General features: G+C 38.8%; 1 protein-coding gene across 1 annotated transcript in view; it reads left to right on the forward strand.

Annotated features, from left to right (window-relative positions):
* PLXDC2 (plexin domain containing 2) overlaps nucleotides 1-24,912 on the forward strand; it is a 474,057-nt gene that overhangs the window by 361,338 nt on the left and 87,807 nt on the right. The window contains exons 8-9 of the mRNA XM_062210542.1: nucleotides 2,634-2,729; nucleotides 3,486-3,567. Of these exons, the coding sequence (XP_062066526.1) occupies nucleotides 2,634-2,729; nucleotides 3,486-3,567 (178 nt within the window). The remainder of the gene's footprint in view (nucleotides 1-2,633; nucleotides 2,730-3,485; nucleotides 3,568-24,912) is intronic.

Genomic DNA, 24,912 nt, shown 5'->3' on the forward strand with positions numbered 1-24,912 from the left:
GTGTAGCTTATAAGTCAATGTTTGACTACCCTCTGCAGCCTCCTGCGGTATAACTCACTACCTCTTCCTGAACACGCTTCCTAACTCATATCTTTGTGGCACCAAACTCCAGCTCTGTGTCTTCCAGGATATCATCATTGGGTTTAATGACTTCAGTGAAAACTTGACTTTCTCTCAGATAAGATTGCAGACACATTTCTAGAAGCTTGATCCAAGAATGTTAGAATTTCAGTGACTTTAGAAATCAGATCATTCTGTGCAACTTATAAGCATATCTGGCTGCCATATTGAAATTGGACAAAAATTACATCTAACACTTGTTGAGCACTTACAATGTGAAGGAGACTGCTCTAGGTAATTTTCATATATTATCTTATTTTCTCCCTGAAAACAACTCAGAGATGGTTAGTATCATCCCCATTTTGTGGATGAGTAAACTGAGGTACAGAAAAGCTACCAAAGGAGCCTAAAGTCATAGCCTATCATCTGGGATGTGAATGCAGACAGACTGTTCCAGAGCATGTAGCCTTCACCGTTATCTCATGCTACTATCTGAGATTGGATGCTGCAGTATTTTAAAAGTAACATAGTCCCCCAAGTAATTTCTGATAAAATACTATGCAGGAATTGCATTCTGTCATTATAGGCAGTTCAAGGGTGAAATAAAATGCTGATAACATTACTTGTCCATTTACATTTAGCAAACTTGGGGAAGCTCCTTAGTAGAAAGCCTAAATTGGGAACTCCATATATATATATATATATATATATATATATATATATATACACACACACACACAAACACATACATACACACACACTCATATATATATATATATATATATAACTATATATATAAGTATATATATATAAAGGTTTATTTTTTTTATTTGACAGATAGACAGTGAGAGAGAAAGAGAGAGAGAAAGGTCTTCCCTCCGTTGATTCACCCCCAAAATGGCCACTACAGCCAGAGCTACGCCGATCTGAAACCAGGAGCCAGGTGCTTCCTCTTGGTCTCCCATGCGGTTGCAGGGGCCCAAGCACCTGGACCATCCTCCACTGCCCTCCTGGGCCACAGCAGAGAGCTGTACCAGAAGAGGAGCAACTGGGACTAGAATCCGGCGCCCATATGGGATGCCAGCACCACAGGCGGAGGATTAACCAAGTGAGCCACAGCGCTGGCCCCTATTTATTTATTTGAAAGCCAGAGTTACAGAGTTACAGAGAGATAAGGAGAGGCAGAGAGAATGAAATCTTCCATCTGTTGGTTCACTCCCCAATTGGCCGCAACGGCTGGAGCTATGCCTATCCAAAGCCAGGAGCCAGGAGCTTTCTCCAGGTCTTCCCATGCAGGTGCAGGGGCCCAAGGACTTGGGCCATCTTCCACTGCTTTCCCAGGCCATAGCAGAGAGCTGGATTGGAAGAGGAGCAGCTGGGACTTGAACTGGTGCCCATATGGGATGCCAGCACTTCAAGTGGCAGCTTTACCTGCTATGCCACAGTGCCACCCCAGGAACTCTTAATATATATGTTTTGTTTTGTTACAGAATGTTTGCTTGTGTTTATCTAATTTCTATTTATTAATGTTTTTGTCAAAGTCTCCTTGTAGCCTCTTCCTTGGGAACATTGATGGATTTGCTAATGAACTGTTATTGATTACTTTATGCAACATAAGTGCTAATTATTAACCTTCCTTAGCCATGATCCTACATATTTACTATATAGCAGTACTGGTTTTTTTTTTTAAAGTGGTTGGATTTTTAAAAATTTCCCTCCAGCTTTGTTGTAGAGAAATTGGCAAAGGAAACCTATATACATTTAGGAATCACACCATGATGACTTGCTATACACACATATTGTGAAATAATTACCGCAGTTACCACTTGTGTATCTGTATGTAGATAGGTGAGAACAAGTGCAGCACAGTTTTATTAAAGAAATTCTGAACCTTTAAAGCAAGCACATTGCTATTCTGGCATTAACTTTACAGTGTGAAAAATCTGCAGACTGCTCATTCTTAAAGGAGAAATAGTGTCATCTTACCTTCTTGACTTCATGTATCAAAACCTCAAAATAGATAAATCAGCCAAGAAGACATCTGTGGTATACTCTTGGTGACAACCAGTAGGAACCCTGCTAGCTGAATGACATATCTGAGACACTAATCAACATTTTCAGCTGCATTGGTGAAAGGAATTCTGGGTGATTTGGGGGATGTTGATAAGCAACCTCTTCATAGGGTGAGGCTTTATTTTAAGACTGCATCAAGTGGGCCGCGCTGCGGCTCACTAAGCTAATCCTCCGCCTGCGGCACCAGCACCCCAGGTTCTAGTCCCAGCTGGGGTGCCGGATTCTGTCCTGGTTGCTCCTCTTCCAGTCCAGCTCTCTGCTGTGGCCCGGGAGTGCAGGGGAGGATGGCCCAAGTGCCATCCCAGCCATTTAGGGGGTGAACCAATGGAAAAAGGAAGACCTTGCTCTCTGTTTCTCTCTCTCACTGTCTAACTCTGCCTGTCAAAAAAAAAAAAAAAAATCAAGTGAAGTTTAGAATTCCGTATCCATTATTAGAATGCTGTTATTGTATCACAGCAGAATGTTGAACATTGATTCTTTGCCTTTTTTTGTTTTTATAGATGTTCGAAGAAGAACAATTTATGAGTATCACCGAGTAGAGCTTCAAATGTCAAAAATTACCAACATTTCTGCTGTGGAAATGACCCCATTACCTAGTAAGTTAATATGTGAATATGGTTAGTTGGCCAAAATGATTGACAAGTTTGATAATCTGTTCAGTAATTATAATGTTAATATGTTAATCTTGCAAAGGTACTTCAAAGAGTTTGTAGAAATAGAATAAGATTTAACAGTTTATTTGGGTGCGGCTGGCGCCGTGGCTCAATAGGCTAATCCTCCGCCTGCGGTGCCGGCACCCCAGGTTCTAGTCCCGGTCAGGACGCCGGATTCTGTCCCATTTGCCCCTCTTCCAGGCCAGCTCTCTGCTGTGGCCCAGGAAGGCAGTGGAGGATGGCCCAAGTGCTTGGGCCCTGCACCCGCATGGGAGACCAGGAGAAGCACCTGGCTCCTGGCTTTGGATCAGCGCAGTGCGCCAGCCGCAGCACGCTGGCTGCAGCGGCCATTGGAGGGTGACCTTTCTCTCTGTCTCTCTCTCTCACTGTCCACTCTGCTTGTCAAAAAAAAAAAAAAAGTTTATTTGGGTGCAAAAGCTTTTTGATACAATTTTATTTTTTTTAATACATGGAAAATACAGTTCAAAAATGTTTGGCCCCAAAATGAACTCATAGTTTTAATGCATTTTCCACACACTTTTGGGAGTATCCTCATAGAACTGTAATTGTGTTCAACATGCATAGGTGTTTTGATCCAGAATGTATGTGGGGACAGGTGGTGATTTTTATTTTGGTTAAGCAATCCTTTTTCCCTGCACATTGCCAATTAGTCTTGAAATGTTCTCTCTTATTTCCTAGCATGTCTCCAGTTTAATGGTTGTGGCCCCTGTGTGTCCTCTCAGATTGGCTTCAACTGCAGTTGGTGTAGTAAACTTCAAAGGTAAAACATAATAGAAGAAAAATTTTCGAAAGACTTGTTGTCTCTGCTCCCGCTGAATTTCAGGTTTATACCAAGTATGTAGACTATGTATAATTAACAAGTGTATATATGTAAAAAATGCGCACGCACCCACACCCATGAAGAGGAAAAATAGTGCTCAAAATGACAAAGAACCTTGATAGCCAATGAAATAATCTAAAATATATTTAGAATTCTCTGTGGGGCTTAGCACATATGATGGTGCAGTTGATGAGTCTCAGTTGATGACTTGGGTCCACATCGAACAGAAAGCATGGACTCAGCCGTCTGTTCCACAGCAAGGATAGGTAAGAATCATCACATGCATTTTCTTAGAGAATTCCTGGACAGTACCTCAAGGTTATCAGCCAATAGTAGAGACACACGACCTGAACTTCACATAAACTGACCTTGCACGTCCGGCCTCACATTGTAACTATTTGGAAACCTGAGCTGGGTAAGTTGCTGCTGTCAAGTTTACTGAGTTTCATGAGTGGCAGAGTATGTTTCTGTTCCTAGAGATTTTCAGGGGCTGAATGCTCATTTGTGGGAAATACAGGATGAAGATTTGCAAATATGTTTTGTTATTTATTCAGCCATTTTGTGCCAGAGCTCTGTCCCAGGCGCTGGAAGCACACAGTGAATAGTGCCGTTAATGTGATCCCAGCCCGCCATGGGGTTTATACTGCAGCTGGGAGAAAGTCTCCCACTCGTCTTCTGAGCCTGCAAGAGATCGGCTTCCTCCCCAGGTGGAAAACCAGATGCTGGTGTTGATACTCAAGGAAGGCTGCGGCAGCGCTTCCGGGGGCATCAGCAATGAGTACACGCTCACCTTCTTGCTGCAGCCTGTGTTGTAATGATAAAGGCATGTTCAGGAATATCTGGAAACTTACTGAAGAGTAGAAAAACGAATGCCAACTCCTTGACAGCAAGTTTTAGGAAACGTGATAACTCACAAACATTAGTACAACCACTGCAGTATTGTGGCTAGAACATTATTGATGATAATCAAGGTTTCATTTTCCACTTAATGTGATTTCAATGATCTCCTTAATAAAATGAATTTCGAATAGTGAAGAAGCAAATGGGCAATTAGCATTTTTTAAAAAGAGTTTTTATTGATATAAAGAGAAAGATTTCACGTTTTCCAAAGATAACAGTTCTGGGGCCGGCTCTGTGGTGTAGCGGGTTAAGCCGCCACCTGCAGTGCCAACATCCCATATGGGTGCCGGTTCAAGACTCGGCTGCTCCACTTCCTGTCCAGCTCTCTGCCATGGTCTGGGAGAGCAGTGGAAGACGACCCAAGTGCTTGGGCCCCTGCACCCAAGTGGGAGACCTGGAGGAAGCTCCTGGTTCCTGGCTTCAGATTGGCACAGCTCAGGCCATTGCGGCCATCTGGGGAGTGAACCAGCGGATGGAAGACCTCTCTCTCTCTCTCTCGTTCTCTCTGTCTCTCCCTCTCCTTCTCTCTCTCTTTCTCTCTATGTGTAACTCTGACTTCCAAATAAAATAAATAAAATCTTCCAAAAAAAAAAAAAAAGATAACAGTTCTAAGAATGTAAGGATACTTGCCTTCCTCCCTCCTTCCTTTTTTTCTTTTAAATTTTTGTGATCACATACTTTAAATTTATTTTATAATCATGGGATTACCACTCCACTAAATATAGTGTTCAACAAGTGAAAAGTAGAAAGACTGCTGTTCCACAGGAATGTAGCCAAGGGCTATAAACAATAATCAAGTCATAAAATGCCAATTTCACCCTTATATATTCAGGGTTTTTTTTTTTTTTTTTTTTTTTTTTTGGTCAAAGTACATTTTAACTTAGTAATATACCCAGAGTGAGAAGAACTGCTAAAAACCAGAGACTTAGGGTTATTTTTATGTATATTTCACTATGATTCCATAAAGATTCCATGCATAACAGAAGTTACTCCGTCTATTTATATTTAACAAAAGGAATCAAAGAAGTAGCATTCGAGCACTCATGTATGTTTACGTGACACTAAGTTCAGAAATAAGAGTTGTCCAGAATAACTAAGGAGAAGGCTGTGGTTTGGCTTCTTCAGACTTTCTTCAAGATCCAGTTTAGTGCTCGCCGCCTCTGCAGCTGTGAGAGTTGTCTCCCCGCCTCTGTTGTTAGCAGTTAGCATAGGGCCTGTGGGCACTGCTTCATTTACGTGGCCGCCTTTGCCAGGCCTTCAGTCTCCGTGGCCTAAGAATGTACCTGGTACTTGGAGGAATGAATGAATCGTGATTAGTTTCTCTGTGATGCAGTTTCCCAGGATGAAGGACATCCAGGGTTAAACTCGGGAGAGTCCTAGGAAAACCAGGTAGAGCAGACCGCTCTAGCCAGAGTACAATTAAGATGACCCCCCCAACTGAAATAACGTTATGGTAACTGAAGACTGTTGCATCCGTGGTTTTACAATTTATATATAATTTATATTTTGGAGGAAAGAGTATGTTTAAATTTCCAAATAAGCCATTTTGGCAGTCAGAACATATCTGTTAAAATATGCTTTTATTACTATTTTTGCTTTATTGGGAGCTTTTTTGCTGGACCTCATGGTGGGGAATTTCTAGATATTCCATTCCACAACATTTTTGCAGCACAGGAAACTGAGATTTGTGGAAGCTAAGTTATTTGTGCAGGGTTTCATAACTTGTAAGTGATATCTTTGGAATTGAACCTCAATCTGTGTGACTCTTAGCTTTAGATCATTGTATCTGTTGGCTTTACACCTGCCAGGGGTTGCCCATGCATTAAACAAACTCATATTCATTGCTTGCTAGGAAATAGTAGAGGTACTACTGAGAAAATGAGTCTTTTCATACTTGATGCTGCAGAAAAGTTATATGGTTTTCAAATTGCCATGAGAGGAACACAGAGAAGGCAATGCAGCCTGAGACTTTTGCATGCGATTGAAAACATAGTTTTTTTTTTTGTTTTTTGTTTTTTTTTTTTTTAGGGTGAATGGAGAAAGCAAGTAGTTTGTGGCAAAGATGGCTAAATAATGAAGCCAGTTTGAATCTGTGTGTACTAATGAGCTGCTTTTTTCTGTTGAGACCGTCATTATTTGTCTTATTCGAGAGGCAATTACCTGAATTGGATGTCTGAAATGTAACTTATGCAGCAATAGTTCTGGAAATACATTTATATAAACTGTAAGGGTATTTAATAAATATAGTATGTATACTTGGAGAAAAGGTGAGTGGAGAAAAGCAGGATGGTGATGCACACAAATGACAGGTGCTTCCATCACCGAACACGCCTAGAAAACTCTGCCTTTTCTGCATGTTACTGTCAGGTGTTTTGTTGAATTCCAAACACTGATTTAAAACTTGGATTTATTTTTAATTCTTCAGCAGCCCAGTTACGTCCATATCTAAACATGTTTAACTAATTGGCTTGAGTATGGCTCACTGCACTTTTGTTCAACTTAATTTCCGCACTGCATTCTGTTAATTCCTCCTTAGATCTGTGAGCGTCAAAACTTTGCTGTCCTTCCTGGCAGAATTTCCCTAGATTTCAGAGCTTTTGTGAACAATTCTACAAATCAAGAGAAATCTTATCCTAAGCAGCACAAAAATCACCCCTCAGTTTGTTCTCTTTCATCCAACATTCTTGCTTTCTTCTGTGTGTTCATTTATTCTAGCATGATTATCTCTTGGGAGAAGTTATTGAATGTTCAAAAGATAAGGTAATTTTAATTGGCTTGTTTATTTCTTTTAATTCTCATTTTTCAGGGAGCAAAAAGCTAAGGGAAAATGTTTGTAAAAGTTTGTCTAAGGTCTGAGAGACTTTGAATTACAGGGACATACAATGAGATCCATATTTGAAAGTGCTCACCAAAAATACTTGACTTGTTTTCTGTATATAAGAGTGTTTTGTATCCTTGCTGCAACTTGAGAGGACCCAAATCAATCACTTTCAACTATACCTTATGTCATTACTCATTCAACAGACGTTTTTGAGTGTCTCTGTTCAAGTTGCTATGCAACTTGTATGTTCTGTAGTGAAAGAGGAGACAAAATCATTGCCTTAAGATAACTTACATTTTTAGAATTGGGGGGTAGATTTTAGACAAATATAGGAAATAGTGTTCGTAGCAATGAGTACAATGGCAAGAGAAATTAGCAGACAATCTAAGAGGAAACATACCAAAATTGATAAAAAATAACATGAGCTAATTTATTGGTATTATTTTTAACCAATCTTGCTCTTTTGAAGAATCCTTAGTTTGATCAGCCATCATCATCCAAAAGTTTGTTTTTTAATTGAAAATATACTTTGGCTCTTAAAATATTCATTTGTTCATTTGTTTACTTAAAAATGTACTGAATATTTTCCACAAGCCAGGCCCTGACTTCAACAAAGAGGCGGTTAAAACAACAATCAAGTATTAATCAAAGCAAAGTGCTCACAGAGGTTGGCATTTAGCTTAATAAGCTAGAAAATAAAGAATTAATAATTAAACAGAAAGTCAGATGGTGATGAGTGATATACTGAATTTGAAAGAGCCAGTAGTTGGGGCAAGCGTTATAGCACAGTCAGTTCAGCTGCCACTTGGGACACTTGCATTCCATGTTGGAGTCTCTGGTTGTTGCCAGCATTTGGATAATGAACCAGCGATGGAAGATTCTCTCTCTCTGTCTCTCTCTCTCTAACCCCACCCCCATCATACTTTCAAATAAATAAATGAATCTCAAAAAACAAATAAGAGAACCAAATGTGTTTTTAAAAAAAAAAAAAAAAACAGTAAAAACAAGCTAGTAGTTGCTTTGATTGGATAGCCAGCAGGGCTTCTAGGAAGAGGTAACAGTTAAACTAGGCTCTTAATGATCAGGAGCCAGCTATTGCAAAGAGAAAGCAAAGAGCATTTCAAACTGAGTGGCAAGTGCAATGGCCCTGTGGTGGGTTCAGGCTAAGGAAAGGAGTTTAGTGAGGTGAGAGTATTGTGAGCTGGGCGAGGAAGGAGGGCTGGCATTACATGAAGTCAGAATGTAGCCAAGTGCTGGGACACAGTGGCTTTGTAAGACAGAAAGGGTATTATTGTAAGGATAATGGGAAACCTTTAGATTTTAAAACTTAAGCAAAGGAATGATGTGGTTTTATAATATTTTTAAAAATATAATTCCAGCTTCCCCCAAAATAGATTTGTTTGTTTCTTTGTGGGACCTGGGCCAAAATGAAACTGAAAAGAATAGTTGGGAATATGTTCAATAGTATATAGGAGGGACACAGATGTGTACCTAGGACATAGATGATAATTATAGATGTCATAAGAGATGAATGGATGCAAGGTATATTTTGGAAAGAGATAAATTACTTACTATTGAATTAGAAAGAAGAAAAGATACTAATAAAGGATACTTCTTAGTTTTTTGTTTCAGCAATTTGGTGGATGATAATACTTGTCTTTTGAGATGGGTCGATGATACAAGAGACTAGCGTGCAGAGAAATAGAGTTTGATTTGGGACAAGTTAAGTCTGAGATGCCTATCAGCCTTGAAATGGAAACATTCAGTAAAAAAAAAAAAAAAGCTATGCCTAGAGTTTCAGATTGGAGACTCATTATGTAGCTAGTGTTTAAATGCATGGAGCTGAATGAGATCAGCTGTAGAGAGAGTGTGACTTGGAAATAGCCTAAAAGATCCCAGGAACTAGCCTTGAGCCCGGCATGATGAGGTATGATGTTAATTTTCCATTACATAATGTTATTTCATAGGTATATTCATATAAATGTCTATTTGTAGAGACTGAGAGTAACCATGAAACGATACATGAGAGGATAGCAAAAATATCTGTCATCAGGGAAACTTGAGTGAACAGTGACAAGCATGCAAATGCTATTTTCATTATGGACTCCTTTATATGCATTGAATCTTTGCCACTCAGAATTGAAGATAGGAGTAACCAGCAAAGGAGAAATAAGAGAACATAGGCTCCTTTATGGAATAGAGTTACCATTTTACTTATTTTAGTGTCTTCCATAGTAAATAAGTCTGCACAGTGCCTGGACTAGTATAGGTATCCCAAACTTAAAGTTGGACTAAATTATGCAGGTAGTTGAGGCCAGAAGTTTCCGTTTAACTGAGAATTCAAACTGCCCATTTTGGTTATTACTGTCCATTGCTATAGAAAGAACTAAATTATTACATGGTATATAACATGTCAGCAGTCACAATTAAGCATGATGAACACACTTAATCTCATGATGCTTGTCTCTTGGTGCTTTTCTTTTTTTTTTTTTTTTTGACAGGCAGAGTTAGACAGTGAGAGAGAGAGAGACAGAGAGAAAGGTCTTCCTTTTCTGTTGGTTCACCCCCAAAATGGCTGCTACAGCCGGCGGACTGCGCTGATCCGAAGCCAGGAGCCAGGTGCTTCCTCCTGGTCTCCCATGCGCAGGGCCCAAGCACTTGGGCCATCCTCCACTGCACTCCCGGGCCATAGCAGAGAGCTGGCCTGGAAAAGGAGCAACCGGAACAGAATCCGGCACCCTAACCGGGACTAGAACCCAGGGTGCCGGCACCGCAGGCGGAGGATTAGCCAAGTGAGCCACGACGCCGGCCAGTGCTTTCCTTTTTGTTTTTATTTCTTTTCTTTTTTTTTTTTTTTTTTTTTTTGACAGGCAGAGTAGACAGTGAGAGAGACAGAGAGACAGAGAGAAAGGTCTTCCTTTTTGCCGTTGGTTCACCCTCCAATGGCCGCCGCAGCCGGTACGCTGCAGCCAGCGTATCGTGCTGATCCAAAGCCAGGAGCCAGGTGCTTCTCCTGGTCTCCCATGCAAGTGCAGGGCCCATGCACTTGGGCCATCCTCCACTGCCTTCCCGGGCCATAGCAGAGAGCTGGCCTGGAAGAGGAGCAACCGGGACAGAATCCGGCGCCCCAACCGGGACTAGAACCCGGTGTGCCGGCACCTCAAGGTGGAGGATTAGCTTAGTGAGCCGTGGCGCCGGCCAGCGCTTTCCTTTTAAAAAATATTTTGCATCTTAGATTTTCTGAGAGCCAAAATGGTAAGATTTGTACTGCTCAAAATCTGGAAATAAATATATTCCATGTGTCCATCCAATTAAAGAATAAGCAGAATAGGCACAGTCATGTCGATAGTAAAGCTGGGTATTTACAGAAGAGTAGTGCAATATGTTGATTTCAGAAGTATGAGGCAATGCAAAGATATTTGCTCTCAACTTCTCCACATTGTTTTTGGATCTGTTTATTGCTGTTGCATTTCCCTGAGTATACTCTATACCTGGCTGTTATTTTGCACTGGACTCCTTTGCAGTGACAGGAAGAGAAACAGAAGGAAAGAATCATATATCCTTTTTTAAAAAAATTGGAAAACGTCTAAAGTCCAAAATACTGGCTAATAATTCATTAACAATATCAAATGTATTATCAGCAAAATTTGTTAAGAGTATAAGAATCCTTTCTTTACATATGCACAGCTAATTTTTGAAAATAGAATGTACTTACAACATATGCTAATTTAGCTCACAGAAATAAAACTCTATAAGCCTTGGCATAGAAGGAGACATGCGAAGAGCAAATTTAAATACCATGGCTGATCTCAGCCTTTCCCTGTCGGTAATCCTACGCTTCTGAGTGAGTCCCAGGGAAAGTGAACTTGCCTTTCTCCTTTGCTCTTGTGTCTGTGTGCCCCTTAGAGAGTGCACATTTACAGCACTGAGTGTGACAATAATGCTTAAAGAAACGGTCAATATTTTTAATGCCATATGGTCCCCAAAGTAAACCAACAGCTTTACCTGAGTTCAGCTAAAGCCTCCTCCCCCATCCCTTACAATCCTTTCTGACAGTGCAGAAACAACTGGCATTACATGTGTCAGACTATAACAAGGAAGTTCTTAGCATATTTTGGCTCTCTGATTTTTATCTTTTTCCTCAAATCAGCAATAATAAATTACCTATAGGTCTACTATTGGTGACAGCACTAGTCCAAGTCCAAACTAAATGAGATTCTTTCTCTTGAGGGTATCATTTGTTAAGTTGATTGCTCTGTGTCAGAAGGTACTTAACCTTGTTGCCAGCCAAGACTTAGGAGCAGCTAGGATTGAAAGAATGCTCCTGAATTATTTAAAGCAATAAACATCCCAAGATCACTCTTAGGGGTTTTGTTTTGTGGTCTGAGATAAGTTGTGCTTTATGCCTGGATGGATGCCTAGCGGCTCAGCCAACAATTAGCAGATTAACGTTAGACAATGCAACAAAGGGGTTTGACTCTCTGCCCTGACATGTGAAACATATGTCATCTAGATATATTTTATCCTTATACTCTAAATCTGAATGACCTCAATATCAGTAGTTCTCAACTGTTAGTATTACTTAAAAGTTACCAGCAGGGCATGTTAAAAATCCAGATTCTTTTGCAGTTCACCAAGAGAGTCCAATTCAGGAGATCCAGACTGGAACCCAGGGACTCAGCTTTGTGACAAACCTGTTTGGGGAATCCTGAGGGGGTTTGAGAAGAACAGATCAGATATGCTGATCTTGTCTAAGCTAAGAGGCATGTCGGCCTGTGGTGGTTTGGCTAAAGTTGTTAAGAAACACCTACCCTTAATTTGAGATGGGCGAATATTGCGAAAAACAATTCTGTAGAGAAAATATTTACTGTTAAAATGAAGAGTTAATGGGCCGGCACCTGCGGCTCACTAGGCTAATCCTCCGCCTGCGGCACCGACACTCCGGGTTCTAGTCCTGGTCAGGTCGCTGGATTCTGTCCCAGTTGCTCCTCTTCCTGTCCAGCTCTCTGCTATGGCCCAGGAGTGCACTGGAGGATGGCCAAGTTCTTGGGCACTGCACCTGCATGGGAGACCAGGAGAAGCACCTGGCTCCTGGCTTCAGCAAGCTGCGGCCAGCGCACTGAACTGATCCGAAGCCAGGAGCCAGGTGCTTCTTTAGGGGGGTGAAGCAATGGAAAAGGAAGACCTTTCTCTCTGTCTCTCTCTCTCACTGTCCACTCTGCCTGTCCAAAAAAAAAAAAAAAAAAAAATCAAGAGTTAATGAAATACAAAAGTGCTTGAAAAAAGAAAGCAAGAAGCTTCTGGATAAACTAATATACTGTATGTAGTAAATTGGGAGATTTAGAATGTTGCTAGTTAAAATCGTTGAAATGCTTTTTATTTAAAAAAGAGGGGTGGTTGGCTCTGTGGTGTAGCAGGTAAAGCAGCCTCCTGAGACACCAGCATTCTGTATGGGTGCTGAGTCCTGTCTGCTCCACTTCCGATCCAATTCCCTGCTAATGTGCCAGGGAAGGCAGTGGAGGATGGTCCAAGTCCTTGGACCCCTGCACCCATGTGGAAGACCTGGAAGAAGCTCCTGACTCCTAGCTTCAGATCAGCCCATCTCCTGCCATTACAGCCATTTGGGGAGTAGATCAGTGGATGAAAGATCTCTCTCTCTCTCCCTGTAACTCTGCCTTTCAAATAAATAATCTTTAAAAAAAAAAAAGATGAAGTATTGCTACCAAAGGTGCTTCACTGTTTTGAAGGACTTACCACAGTTCTAGAAGAACCATACAGCCAAGATGATTGGTTTTGATCTGCAATGACTACATGAAGTAAATTGACTTTGAATTTATTTTAGTCCAAGACATTTTATCGTCAATCTTTTCAAATTTTAATATTCTTAGCATTTCTATTAGTTAGCTTCTCCCAAAATGTTGTCTTTTAAGAATACAAAGTTTAAAATCTGTTTTTATCCTCCTTTTAAGCCTTGCTTTTATCTGTTACAGGAAAGCATTTTGAAGTAATTCCAATAGAGAGTACCTTTGAAAAGGTACTAGTAGCAGCATTTCCTTTGGGAAACCTCTATGAGGTGGAAGCTGGAATAAAGAGGATGTTACCATTTAATCATACCTCCATTTGCAAAGTTTTGAGTTTTTATCACATGCATGTATTACCTATAATAAGTCAATAATAGCAAAGCAAGTATTTGTAAAAGAAAGGAAATGGATATATGTATATAGGTGTTATATATAAGTAAAGGGTTATCTTCTTAGAATTGTACCTATGAAATACATGAAATCTATTCTGTTTATATCAATAGAAATAAAAATAAGTATATAGGACAATTCAGATAATGTTCTCAGAGAAAAAGAAAGTTGAGCTTTTTAGAAGCAGAAAATTATCCATGCCAAATGTATAGAATACATTTGTAAAAACAGTATTTGATAAACCTGCTTTTTGGATATAAACTGCAAAGAAAAAAAAAAAGGTGTGGTGCTGTGTAGGTTCATCTCTATCTATTAGTCATCTGTTTTACCTTTTGGCCTGTTTCTTTTGTCCACTGGGCTGTCTTCCAACCTCTAAGAAGGGCTAGGAATAAAGAACAGAAATCAATGTTCTTTTTTCCACACTATAAAGAAATTGGTGCCTGAGCCAAGTCTCCTGATAACCAAGTCCCACCTGAAATATCAAAACATTCTTTTTAAGTCGTTTTGATTTTCCAGTCAGTGAATTGTATTTGCTTTCCATCTGAGCACCCCTTGGCAAGCTAGATATAAAATCTGTAGAATTATTTAGCACCACATATGTTTATAGCTGCTTTTTCAAGATTATTCAAGTGATTTTAAAATTTTGTTTATATGTTAGGCAACTGTGGTGGCTGCGTTTTATATACTTTCAACAAATTCAATCTAACAAGCATATCCAGAGTATCTTAAAATGAAGCATTTAGTACTAAACTATATATTACATTCCCTCAGCTCGCTTACACTAATAAGATAGTTCCCTTGAAAATAATTACAACTTAATTGCCCAAGAATGAAATTGCATTTGTGCAACTTAAAAACTATAGGTTCCAAATTATTGTAGAAAAAAATATGATCCTTTAAGGTCAAAGAAATAAAAATCTAAAAACAAAATAAAATAAACAATTGGCATCTATTTAAAAATTGACATGAATTTTTAATATTGGGAGAACCCAGATCAACAGTTTTATATGGAAAAGGCAGATGTTGGGGAAATGAAAAGACTTAATAAGAAACTAGTTCATGGCTTACTTATTATTTTTTACTGGGACTCTTATGTAAAAATATAGAAAAACATTCAAAATACATCATGTTCTTAACTACAACCATCTCTTCTCATATTTATGTAAGAAAATTTTAAATGTTATTAAGATAATTCCTGATTTTTCACCTTTTTGTTAAAATCTATCCCCAGAAATGTTAAACCATGACTATTTCCTATTTCTTGAAAGAAATATACTACCTAAATTCTTTATGATGTTTTCTAAATGCCAACAGGCTTCTTTTCTGTCAAATCCTGAGTCAGAGAAACAGTGTTCCTCATTGAAAATACCTGCCTGGAGTTGAGAGAAATTATATGCCAGGAATTCTGAAAACTGTCATTCATGGAGAAGTATCAGAAATCAGTAATTCAACAATGCATATAATAACTCTGTAAGGTTTAATAGTCCTATTCTGAACATGTATCCTTTTATATAATCAAAGGTCTGGCCACGTTGGTAGACATTACTAGAGAAAGCAAAGAAGAAGATAATTCTGGATAAAAATGAGTTATTGGTTGAGTCAACATTAGCTTTCAGAGTTTCCTTCTCTGGTATGTTACGGAAAGAGGTTGACAGAGTCTGGATTAGTGAGAATTATTTCTCTCTCCTTCTTAGAGAGCCACTGTTTCTTTGACCTTAGCGCTTGCATTTTCCCTTCAATGACGATTTATAGTTGAGGGAGGACTATTTATCCTCTCCATGAATCATGACCATGGCCACAACAGTTTCTAAAAGTAGGATCTCCTAAAAATATACAGATTTCACATCCTGGAAATAGTGTCTTCCAAACACCAGAGAAAACCACTTGCACTGACCTGGGCTCTGGTCAAAATTAATCTACTCCCCTCTGCATCCCACTAACCTATGGGGTTATTTTATTCTTGCCCACATTTCCTTCTGCTATTCTGCTGCCCCTGAATCACAATAGCTTTGAGAAAAAGGACAGGAGGGTTGTTTTCAGGGTAGGAAAGCCTTGTACCTGAAGACACTGAAAATCATTATAATAGCTACATTTACTATATGCCACATGTCATAGGAAGACCATTACTGTTCCTAAAGTCTGTTAATTCCATTGTTTCATTCAGTCCTTGCAGTCACACAAAGAGGTGAGCATTAGGATCCCTGCTTTATAAGTTTAGTAGGTAAGAATTAGGAAGGCTGGAAAAAACTTACCCAGGATCACAAATCTAGTCATTGGTGGAGCTGTGTTTTCAAATAAATTTTTTTGAAGGCTGGTTGGTTGCATAAAAGAAAGAAATGCTAGGAATGAATGTTTAGCACATGTAGATTTACTAAACAAGTGCATGGGGCGGCCCTACAATCACATACACTCCGTATCCATCGTGAAAGGGAAAAAGACCCTCCATGATCAAGTAAAACATTTTCATTAGTTTATTTACACTAATCTCCATTCAACATTTATCTGAATGCCTTGTTATAAAAGATGCATATAGAGTTTGCTTTAAAAATATTTGAATGGGTTCATGCAGAATTTAACAAGATGGAGTCCTCCTGGGGGGGGGAAAAAAAAAACATTAAAACTAAGTATTGGGTGAATCAGAAAAATAGCACATGGAGATCTCATGGAAAATAAAATGGTTTCTGAATGATCAGTTAAAATGACATGCACCAAAAACAAGGTATAATGAATTTGTTGTTCTGCGTGAGACAATCACACCTATGTCACTTTCTACTGTGTTATTTTCTACTCATAGGTCAGAAAGTGAAGCATAAATTGACCTCACCCTCACCCTCATGGGCCACACACATGGTCTCTGAATAGAGAGGATCAGCAGCCCTTGTATAGACGGTTGAGGAGCGCTTCTCTTAGTTTATTTTACTCCATTTGTTCTTTTTTTTTTCTTTTTCTTTCTTTCTTTTTGTTTCTTTTTCTCAGATAAAATAAGAGAGAGAGCAGGAAGTGGGGGCTAGGGAATGGGTGGGAGGGTGGGTACAGTGGGAAGAATGACTATGTACGTAATGTTGTATTTATGAAAGACATAGAAATTAAAAATAAATTTTAAAATACTAAACAAATAAAACCTAGTGGCTAAGAAAAACCCAATAAAACAAAATGACTGGAGAGAGAGAGAGAGAGAGAGAGAGGGGAAGGGAGAGAGGATTGGCCAGGCATTATGGTACAGCAATTAAGCTGCCACTTGGGATACCTTTATCAATATTGCAGGGCCTGGTTCAAGTCCCGGCTACCCAGTTCCAACCCTTCTTCCTGCTGATGTGCGTCCTGGAAGGTACTGAATGATGGCTCAAGGACTTGGGCCCCTACCACCCATGTCAGAGAACCAAAAGGAATTCCTGGTTCCTGGCTTCAGTCTGGCCCAGCCCTGGCTTTTGCAGGCATTTGAGGAGTAAACCAGTGGATGGAAAAATTCTCTCTCTCTCTCTCTCTTTCAAATAAATAAATACTTTTTTATTATTTAAAAAAAAGTAAAAATCACATTTGATACTACCTAACACGGGTAGGGAACCTTTTTTCTGCCAAGCCCTGCTTGGATCTGTATAACATCACTCATGTGCCATAAAAAGTATTAACTTAAAAATTGGCCTCCTGCAGATTTATTGAATTTCATGTCCCACCTGCAGTTGCCTTGTGAAGGCCAGACCAAATGATTTATTTTTTGTCTTCATTTTTATTAACATAAAGAGAATAGATTTTATGTTATTGATAGATACAATTCTAAGGCTGTAATGACACTTCCCTCCCCCTCCCTTTCTTTTACTTTTAATTTATGTTATAGTCATAGGCTTAATGTGCTACTAAATAAAGAGTTCAACAAGTACAAAGTAGAAAGACCACTGTTCACCAGGAATAGAGACTAGGGCTATAAACACTAATCACATCCCAAGATGTCACCTTCACTCATGTGAATTATTTTTTTTTTTAGGTACTACATATATATTAGCTACCACAAATCAGGGAAAATGTGATATTTGTCTTTTTGGACACCCAGATGATTTCACAGGCATTCTATGACCTGCAGACTGGAAGTTCCCCACCTCCGTTTGGTTAAAATACTTAAAGGCACTTGTAATTTTACTATGCAAGCACCAACGTGGATTATCTAAAATAATATGTGCAAGAATACATACACAGATAGATATACCAAAAACAAAAACAAAACACGAAAGTTGACCAAAAAGCCTCACCGAAGCTGTAGAGACTGCACTGTGAAGTGTGAGAATCAGATTGTCCCCTCAGTGCCACCTGCCCACGTTTCCAGGACAAGCTTGCCTTTGCTGGTTGTCTCAGGGTCCACTTCCATCTGTGCCTCCTTTCTCTCTCACACATGGAAGCGTGTGCCCATCGGTCACATGGTCACCTGCCACACACCATTCTGGTATTCTGACTCTCCTCCACATGCCTGCTACTATCCAAGTTTTTATTGCATCAAGTATATTAAAACCTAAAGCAGAACTAGAATTTCTAGGTTAGTACAGTTATTTTCCATAATGGAACTCCTGCGACAGAAACCATATGGCCAGAAACCTGGCTGTTTACTACCTGGCTCTTTTTCAGAAGAAAAATTTGCCAGATAAATGGAGGACATTATTAAATGCATTAATCAATCTTTTTTTTAAAAAAAGGTAACATAGTTACAATAAGCTAGTTTAGAAAAAATATGAACTATCTGGTTACCAGAGGGTTAATGAAGTAAATAGTGACTCTGGGATAAATAAACAATTCTGACAGGTGTTACCTAAAGGAAACAGAAAACCAATAAATGTCAAACTCACACAGTATTGTTTGCACAGGAATAATAAGAAAGATCTTGATGGCATGGAGTTGGTGGATGCTGTGAGCTGAAGGGAGAGGACATGGAGATTCAGGGCCATAGGTACATTCTGCATATGCTTGTACCTGCATCTTGTGCTGTAAATGGATTTCTGTCTGGTCTCAAGGGGTGTTTTCTGAAATAGTTTTGGGTTTATTAAGAAGATCTCTAAAGAAAAAAGAAATAATTAAAAATTCTTCTGTTAACATAAGGTGACATTAACTGTATTTTATGAAGCAGAAAATTGCTTCACTCCCATATTCTTAAAAGCCTCCTTTGTTGCTGTCTTTAATAAGACATAGAACATTGGTACACAGGAGCTGCATAAAACTCTAATAGAATTAGCATACAGTAATTTGATACTTTATATGCCTGACAAGTCTGATGTAGAGTAAAGCAAGGAGCTATCTAGAAGAAAGCACTGTTTTATGACCAGAACCATTCCTTAAAGTAGAAAGAATATACCAAGGCCTTGTTGGTACCCTACACAAGGACCCAGGCCTGGTCCAGGTTAGAAGCCTTCTCATCTTCCAGGTGAACTCACAGATTTATAATGAAGATAGCTTTGTAAAAAATTTCAAAGGAAAACAGCCTTTTCTGTTCTAAAGTCACTTCTAAAATTATACAGTTCATTTTTAATTGTTGACATTACAACTTACACTGCAAGAGGCAAGTTGAATTTAGCAATATACATACACACTTACACATATATGCATTTATGTCTGAACAACGCATATAGTATACAGCATATTTTATATATGTATTTAAAATTCTCAAGCGTGAGTTTTGAATACTAAAATAATCACTTGGTAAGATTGCAACAAACTCTGTTATTTCTTACAGAAGTCTTTCCACCAGAAAATCAAGTTATTTCTATTTGAAACAGTCACTCTTTTTTTTAAAAAAAGATTTTTTTTTATTTGAAAGTCAGAGTTATACAGAGAGAGGAGAGGCAGAGAGAGAGTCAGAGATCTTCCATCTGATGGTTCACTCCCAATCCCACAACAGCCAGAGCTGTGCTGACCCAAAGCTAGGAGCCAAGGACTTGTTCCGGGTCTCCCACCTGGATGCAAGGGCCCAAGGACCTGGGCCATCTTCTACTGCTTTCCCAGGCCATAGCAGAGAGCTGGATCAGAAGTGGAGCATCTGGGATGCCGGTGCTTCAGGCCAGGGCGTTAACCTGCTGTGCCAAGCGCTGGCCCCTGAAACAGTCACTCTTAACAATTTAACAGATGAAGCTGAATTTACCATTACCTGTAAATAGGAATGGATGTCAAAATGAAGTGGAATTATAATAATAAAGTAATACACCAGTTTCAAGTTGAATTGTTAATCTCAAGCAGACTATCACATATATATATATAAAGATATTCCAGCTAATTGGCATCTTAAGAAAGTTGTCTCTCAAATATACTATCTGTTGAAGAATATAGAAATATATTATGGAAACATCATTAAACAGAAGTCTTTGGAAAGACAGTGCTGAGGTGATCATGATGCGAGTTGTGTGGTTACTGCTATCTGGCATTACTCTACCTTACATTGCATCTTCTGGGAACATACAAAGAGAAAAGTTTGCTTCTCTTCTTATAGTGCTCTGTCAGTGTTATAGGATCCTATTGTAAATAAGCTCATGGTACTTGTTGGAAGGATTTAATCACATTATAAAATATAATGGTAACAAGTCTGTATCAATTAATAGGATGACACATGCAAATAGGTTAACAAAATGCTTTTGACAGTTTCTCTTCTTAAGGAGGAGACACATTTTTGAAAACCACAACCAGTGCAGAAGAGATCACAGTACATTGCATTGTGGACCCTCCATGGTTGAGGGTTTGCAGCCAAGACCTTGTGTCTCTTCCTCATCCCTTATGGCACCTTCAAGCAGGCATCGAGAGCCTCTGCAAAGCCAAACCGTGAACTCTGGCCACAGCCTGGACATCCCTGATGAATGTGTGCTTTCCTGGTTACTGGCCTTCCTAATCCACACAGTCCTCCTTGCTGCTGGTCAGGGCCAAGGACTCAGATCAGCTCTAATAGGAAACACTCTGTGCCTTGGGCCGCCATGGGGTGGGAAGGGGAGGCACACCCCTTTCTTTCTCACAGACAGTGCACTCATTGCTCCTGCTGAAGATGGGACAGTGGGAACATTCTCCTGGATCATTTTAGTCTTTTTCAATCTGTTTGCAGTTCAAAATGGAAATAAAGAAAAGTTCATACTGCAGTGTCTGAGGAGCTGGAAACACCATCTCTGTGGAGACTTCTGTATAGTAATGAGATGATGGTCGCCTCAAAGGGATTGCTCGTGGCTTTCCCGAGTCCAACTCTGCTATCTTGGCAGAACGAGGCGAGTTGCTTCATGCATTGCTGGTGTTTTGGAGGGGTACAGCCCACTCTGAAAGAGCGAGAGCCACTAATAGGAGCCCAGCTGAATAAAAATTTATGGGCGAAACGAGAGCATTTTACTAAGGCTCAGCACACCTAAGCCCCTAAGACTACATTCCTTTCTCTGAGCCAACAGCAAAGCAAAAGTTACAGCTCTCTTCTTTTTAATGCATTTGAAGGTGCTGTTTAAGTATAACATTTGGTGTGAAGACAGGACTTTTTTTAAAGGGTGTTAAAAACTGGAATCCTGAGTTTTCCAGTATTTTTATGTATTACTGAGTGTTTGCTTCAAGGGCTCGCAGCCATAGGGAGGAATCTTTTTCTTTTTCATCTTTCTTTCCTGGAAGACTGAACTCTCACTTTTTTCTACCAAAACAGCAAAGTTAGGTGCTGGCAAAGAACTTTCAGATTCTGAAAGAATGCATCCATCCAAAAGTGAGAATTTCTTTTATGTTGTAACCCTGACTTTTGTGGCTAAATAAGCTGGGATCCTGCTCATGACTTGGAGGATACAAGGGTACTTCAACAAGTTTGTGAGAAGCAGAATTAAAATGTTTGTTTTGTTGTAAAAAAAAAATTTGACACTCATACATATGGGGGTGGGCAATGCATGATTCATGCATGGATTTCAAAAAACTATTTGTACTCAAAAAAATACACCTGCTAATTGAATTTTCCAGGAACATTGTGAAGTAGCCTCATGTTATGTAGGCTTTCCACTGTGGATCAGCTTACAATATATTTTTCCCCAACCTGCTGGTTGCTATGGAGGGCACAAAAATAGAAAATAAATTTGTTGAGCACCTGCTATGTCAAACACCAAAAGAATGTTTCATCTCTCTGATTTAATCGGCACCAAAGCCTAGCCAAGATAGATTCTTCAGTCCCCATTTTGCAAAAACTGAGTCTCCAGTGAAAATATTCCCTAGATTCCACCTAGGAATCTCCAACATGAACATGCCAAGGGTCTCAGCAGATGGTTGATATGCAGTTCTAAAGTTCATTCTCTTTCCACTAAGTCATGCAGCCCCAAGATTTTGCAGTGGGAATAATGGTGAATAATATTGCCAAGTTGGGGTGAAGATCATGTAACTGACAGTTGGTAAACAGTGTTCATGTCTGTCACATGCTCAAACAAGCATCAGCAACCTCTGCATTTCCCCTTTCTTCTTCCCATTACAGGCATATTAGACTAGACATTCTTTTCTGAAAGTATTCCAGAACATGTTGAAAATTATTAGCCAAGTCATTAATTATTAATTCAAGACTAGAGGCTCCATTGTTCTTAGTGCCTAAATTTGGGAAGGGCATGAGGTGTGGCAAGGTAGAATCCTCTTACCTAATGTGATATACTATACCCCAAGATACCCTTTGGGTTAGTGAAGTGATTTGTATTAGTGAAATGATTAGCTTTCCAGCTCTCTAACATCATACCAGATCATATTTTGTGTCTCTAAAGAGGGTTGTTAAGAATCTCAGTAATGCTTCTGTAGTCTAGTGAACTTGCTTTGTTTTTGCCACATAATATCCAGCTCTGAGTTGATTTGTCAATTTATTTTTTGGTCATGTAAGTAAAACACTAAACAGGAAACATTTAGTGATCTGTTTTCCCAAAGCTTCACTGTCTTGGGTTCTAACTTCTGGTCTCTGATACAATACAATGTTGACTAGAAGTAATGAGTGGCATTGTGTTGTGCTTCTGATCTTAGGAGAAAAACATTCAGTCTTGCACCATTACATAAGAGATTAGCTGTGGATTATTCATGAGTATCCTTTATTATTTATGAGTATGGAATTTTAAGACCTCAGTAGTGAAGAGATCAAATTCAATAAAAAGTCCAAATAATTAAAACATGGTTAAATAGTAAATTTATTCCATGAATACAAATACAATTTGACTATAAAAATATATCAATCCAATTAGTAACACTAGTACTGAAGAACATTTGGTGATATTGATAGAAAAAATATTTGGTAAAATCTAGCATTCTTTCCTAAGTAAAAATATTAAGAGACTAAGATAGAATGGTAGTTAATAAAAGCAATAATGCAATAAGTATTATTTCACAGTAACCTAAAAGAAAAAGACTAAACACACGAAGACATTCCTATTAAGACTAGGAGGAAGGCAAGGATGTGCTCAAAACTATGATGTAACATGATTCTGCAATTCTTATTAGTAGACAAAGAAACACAAATGAGAGGTAGAACTGTTAGAAAGCAGAAACAAAAGTTAGTATTTATAAATAAAGAGATCTGTTACAAAATAACCACACAGAAACCAATAATTTCCTGTGTTAGAATTAACCATTCAGAAAATGCAGCATTAAAAGTTTCTTAACAGTGGCAAAAATTGATAAATAGCAATGTAGGCACGTAGACTAACAGCTGAATAAATGTTTTAAAGGATAGAAAACGAATACATTAAGATCTCAATTATTTCCACATCGATTCTATCTATCAAATTCACAAAAGGATTATTATCTGGAACGTGAGAATGTGATTATTAAAGTTGCAGAGAATAAATAACTGTGACTATTCAAAAAAACGAAAAGATCAGTGATGAAGACTTAGAACTTGAAGGCGTTACTCAGTTAGACATGATCCTGCGGCTCTTGGTTCTCTATCTGAAAAATACACACATTTTTAAAGTTGGTTCTTCCTTTCTACCATATGCCAAAATAGATTTACAAAGTGTAACATAATAGGCTAACTAGGAGAGAATCTAGCAAATACCAAGTATTAAAATAGGAGAGACCTTTCTCAGCAAAACAGCAAAGAAACACATCTTAAAGGTTGAAAAACTTTACTACGTAAAAATACCAACTACTGTATAGCAAAATAAAAGTTATATTCAGAATTAAAGGGAAAATTACATACTTATAATATATTTAGCATAAGTTTAATAATGTAGAAATCTTTTTTTAGAAAAAAAAAGAGGATTAGGATGAGTGTGTGGTACAATGGGGAAATGTACCATTTGAGATGCCCATGTCCCATATGAGAATGGCAGCTCAAGTCCCAACTCTCCCAACTCTACTCTAATACAGTCTCCTCCTAGTGCACACTGGAAGGCAGCAGATAATGTCCCAAGTCCTTGAGTTCCCGCCACTCTTGCGTGAGGCCCCAATGGAGTTTCTGGCTCCCGGCTTCAGCATCAACCAGACGTGGCTATTGTGGACATTTGGAGAGAGTACTAGCAGATGGAAGATTTCTCTCTTCTCTGTCTCTCCCTCTCTCTATGTCACTCTGCCTTTCAAACAAATAAAACTTTTGAAAAGGAATAGCCCAAATGAATGAAGTCAAGAAAATAGATGAGTATATAATTCAAAAATATAGAAATACACTTGGTCAATAAACATTTTTTTAAAAGTCTAACCTCATCAGTAATAGAAAGAATTCTAATTAAAACATGGTTTATCATCTTGAATCTAAATGCAAAGATGATGGTGTATATTTTTATAAAGTTTAAAATGTTGGTATTCTCTTGTAGGTTAAATAAAATTGTATAAGTCCATATAATAGAGTATATGCTGTCCTTAAAAATGGTGTGTCAAGAAATATTGAAAAAGACATGGGGAAATGCCAGCTATTAACTATGAGGAAGCAAGTATTACATGTTATAATCCCCATTTGATTAATGTATGGGTATAAGAAAATATACATTAAAGACTAGGGAGAAAATAAAAGTAGCCATATCTTAGAATTGTAGTACACCTACTCTTTTTTTAATATTTATTTATTATGTTTGAAAGAGCTACATAGAAAGAAGGAGAGGCAGAAAGAGATCTTTCATCTGCTGGTTCACACCCAAGGTGGCCATCACAGATGACAACTGTGCCTGGACCAGGCTGAAGGCTTGAGCTGCATCCACATCTCCCACATGGGTACAAGGGCCCAAGCACTTGGCTGTCTTCCACTTCTTTTCCCAGGCCATTAGCAGGGAGCTGGATTGGAAGTGGAGCAGCCAGGACGAGAACTGGCGGCACCCATGTAGGATGGTGGCATCACAGACAGAAGCTTACCCACTATACCACAACACCAGCCCTGATACACCTGCTCTTAAGCAATATAAAGCATAGATATGATTGAAATTTTAAGCATTCTTTGAACAG

This window comes from Lepus europaeus, chromosome 14 (assembly GCF_033115175.1).
Source record: "Lepus europaeus isolate LE1 chromosome 14, mLepTim1.pri, whole genome shotgun sequence".
NCBI lineage: Eukaryota > Metazoa > Chordata > Mammalia > Lagomorpha > Leporidae > Lepus > Lepus europaeus.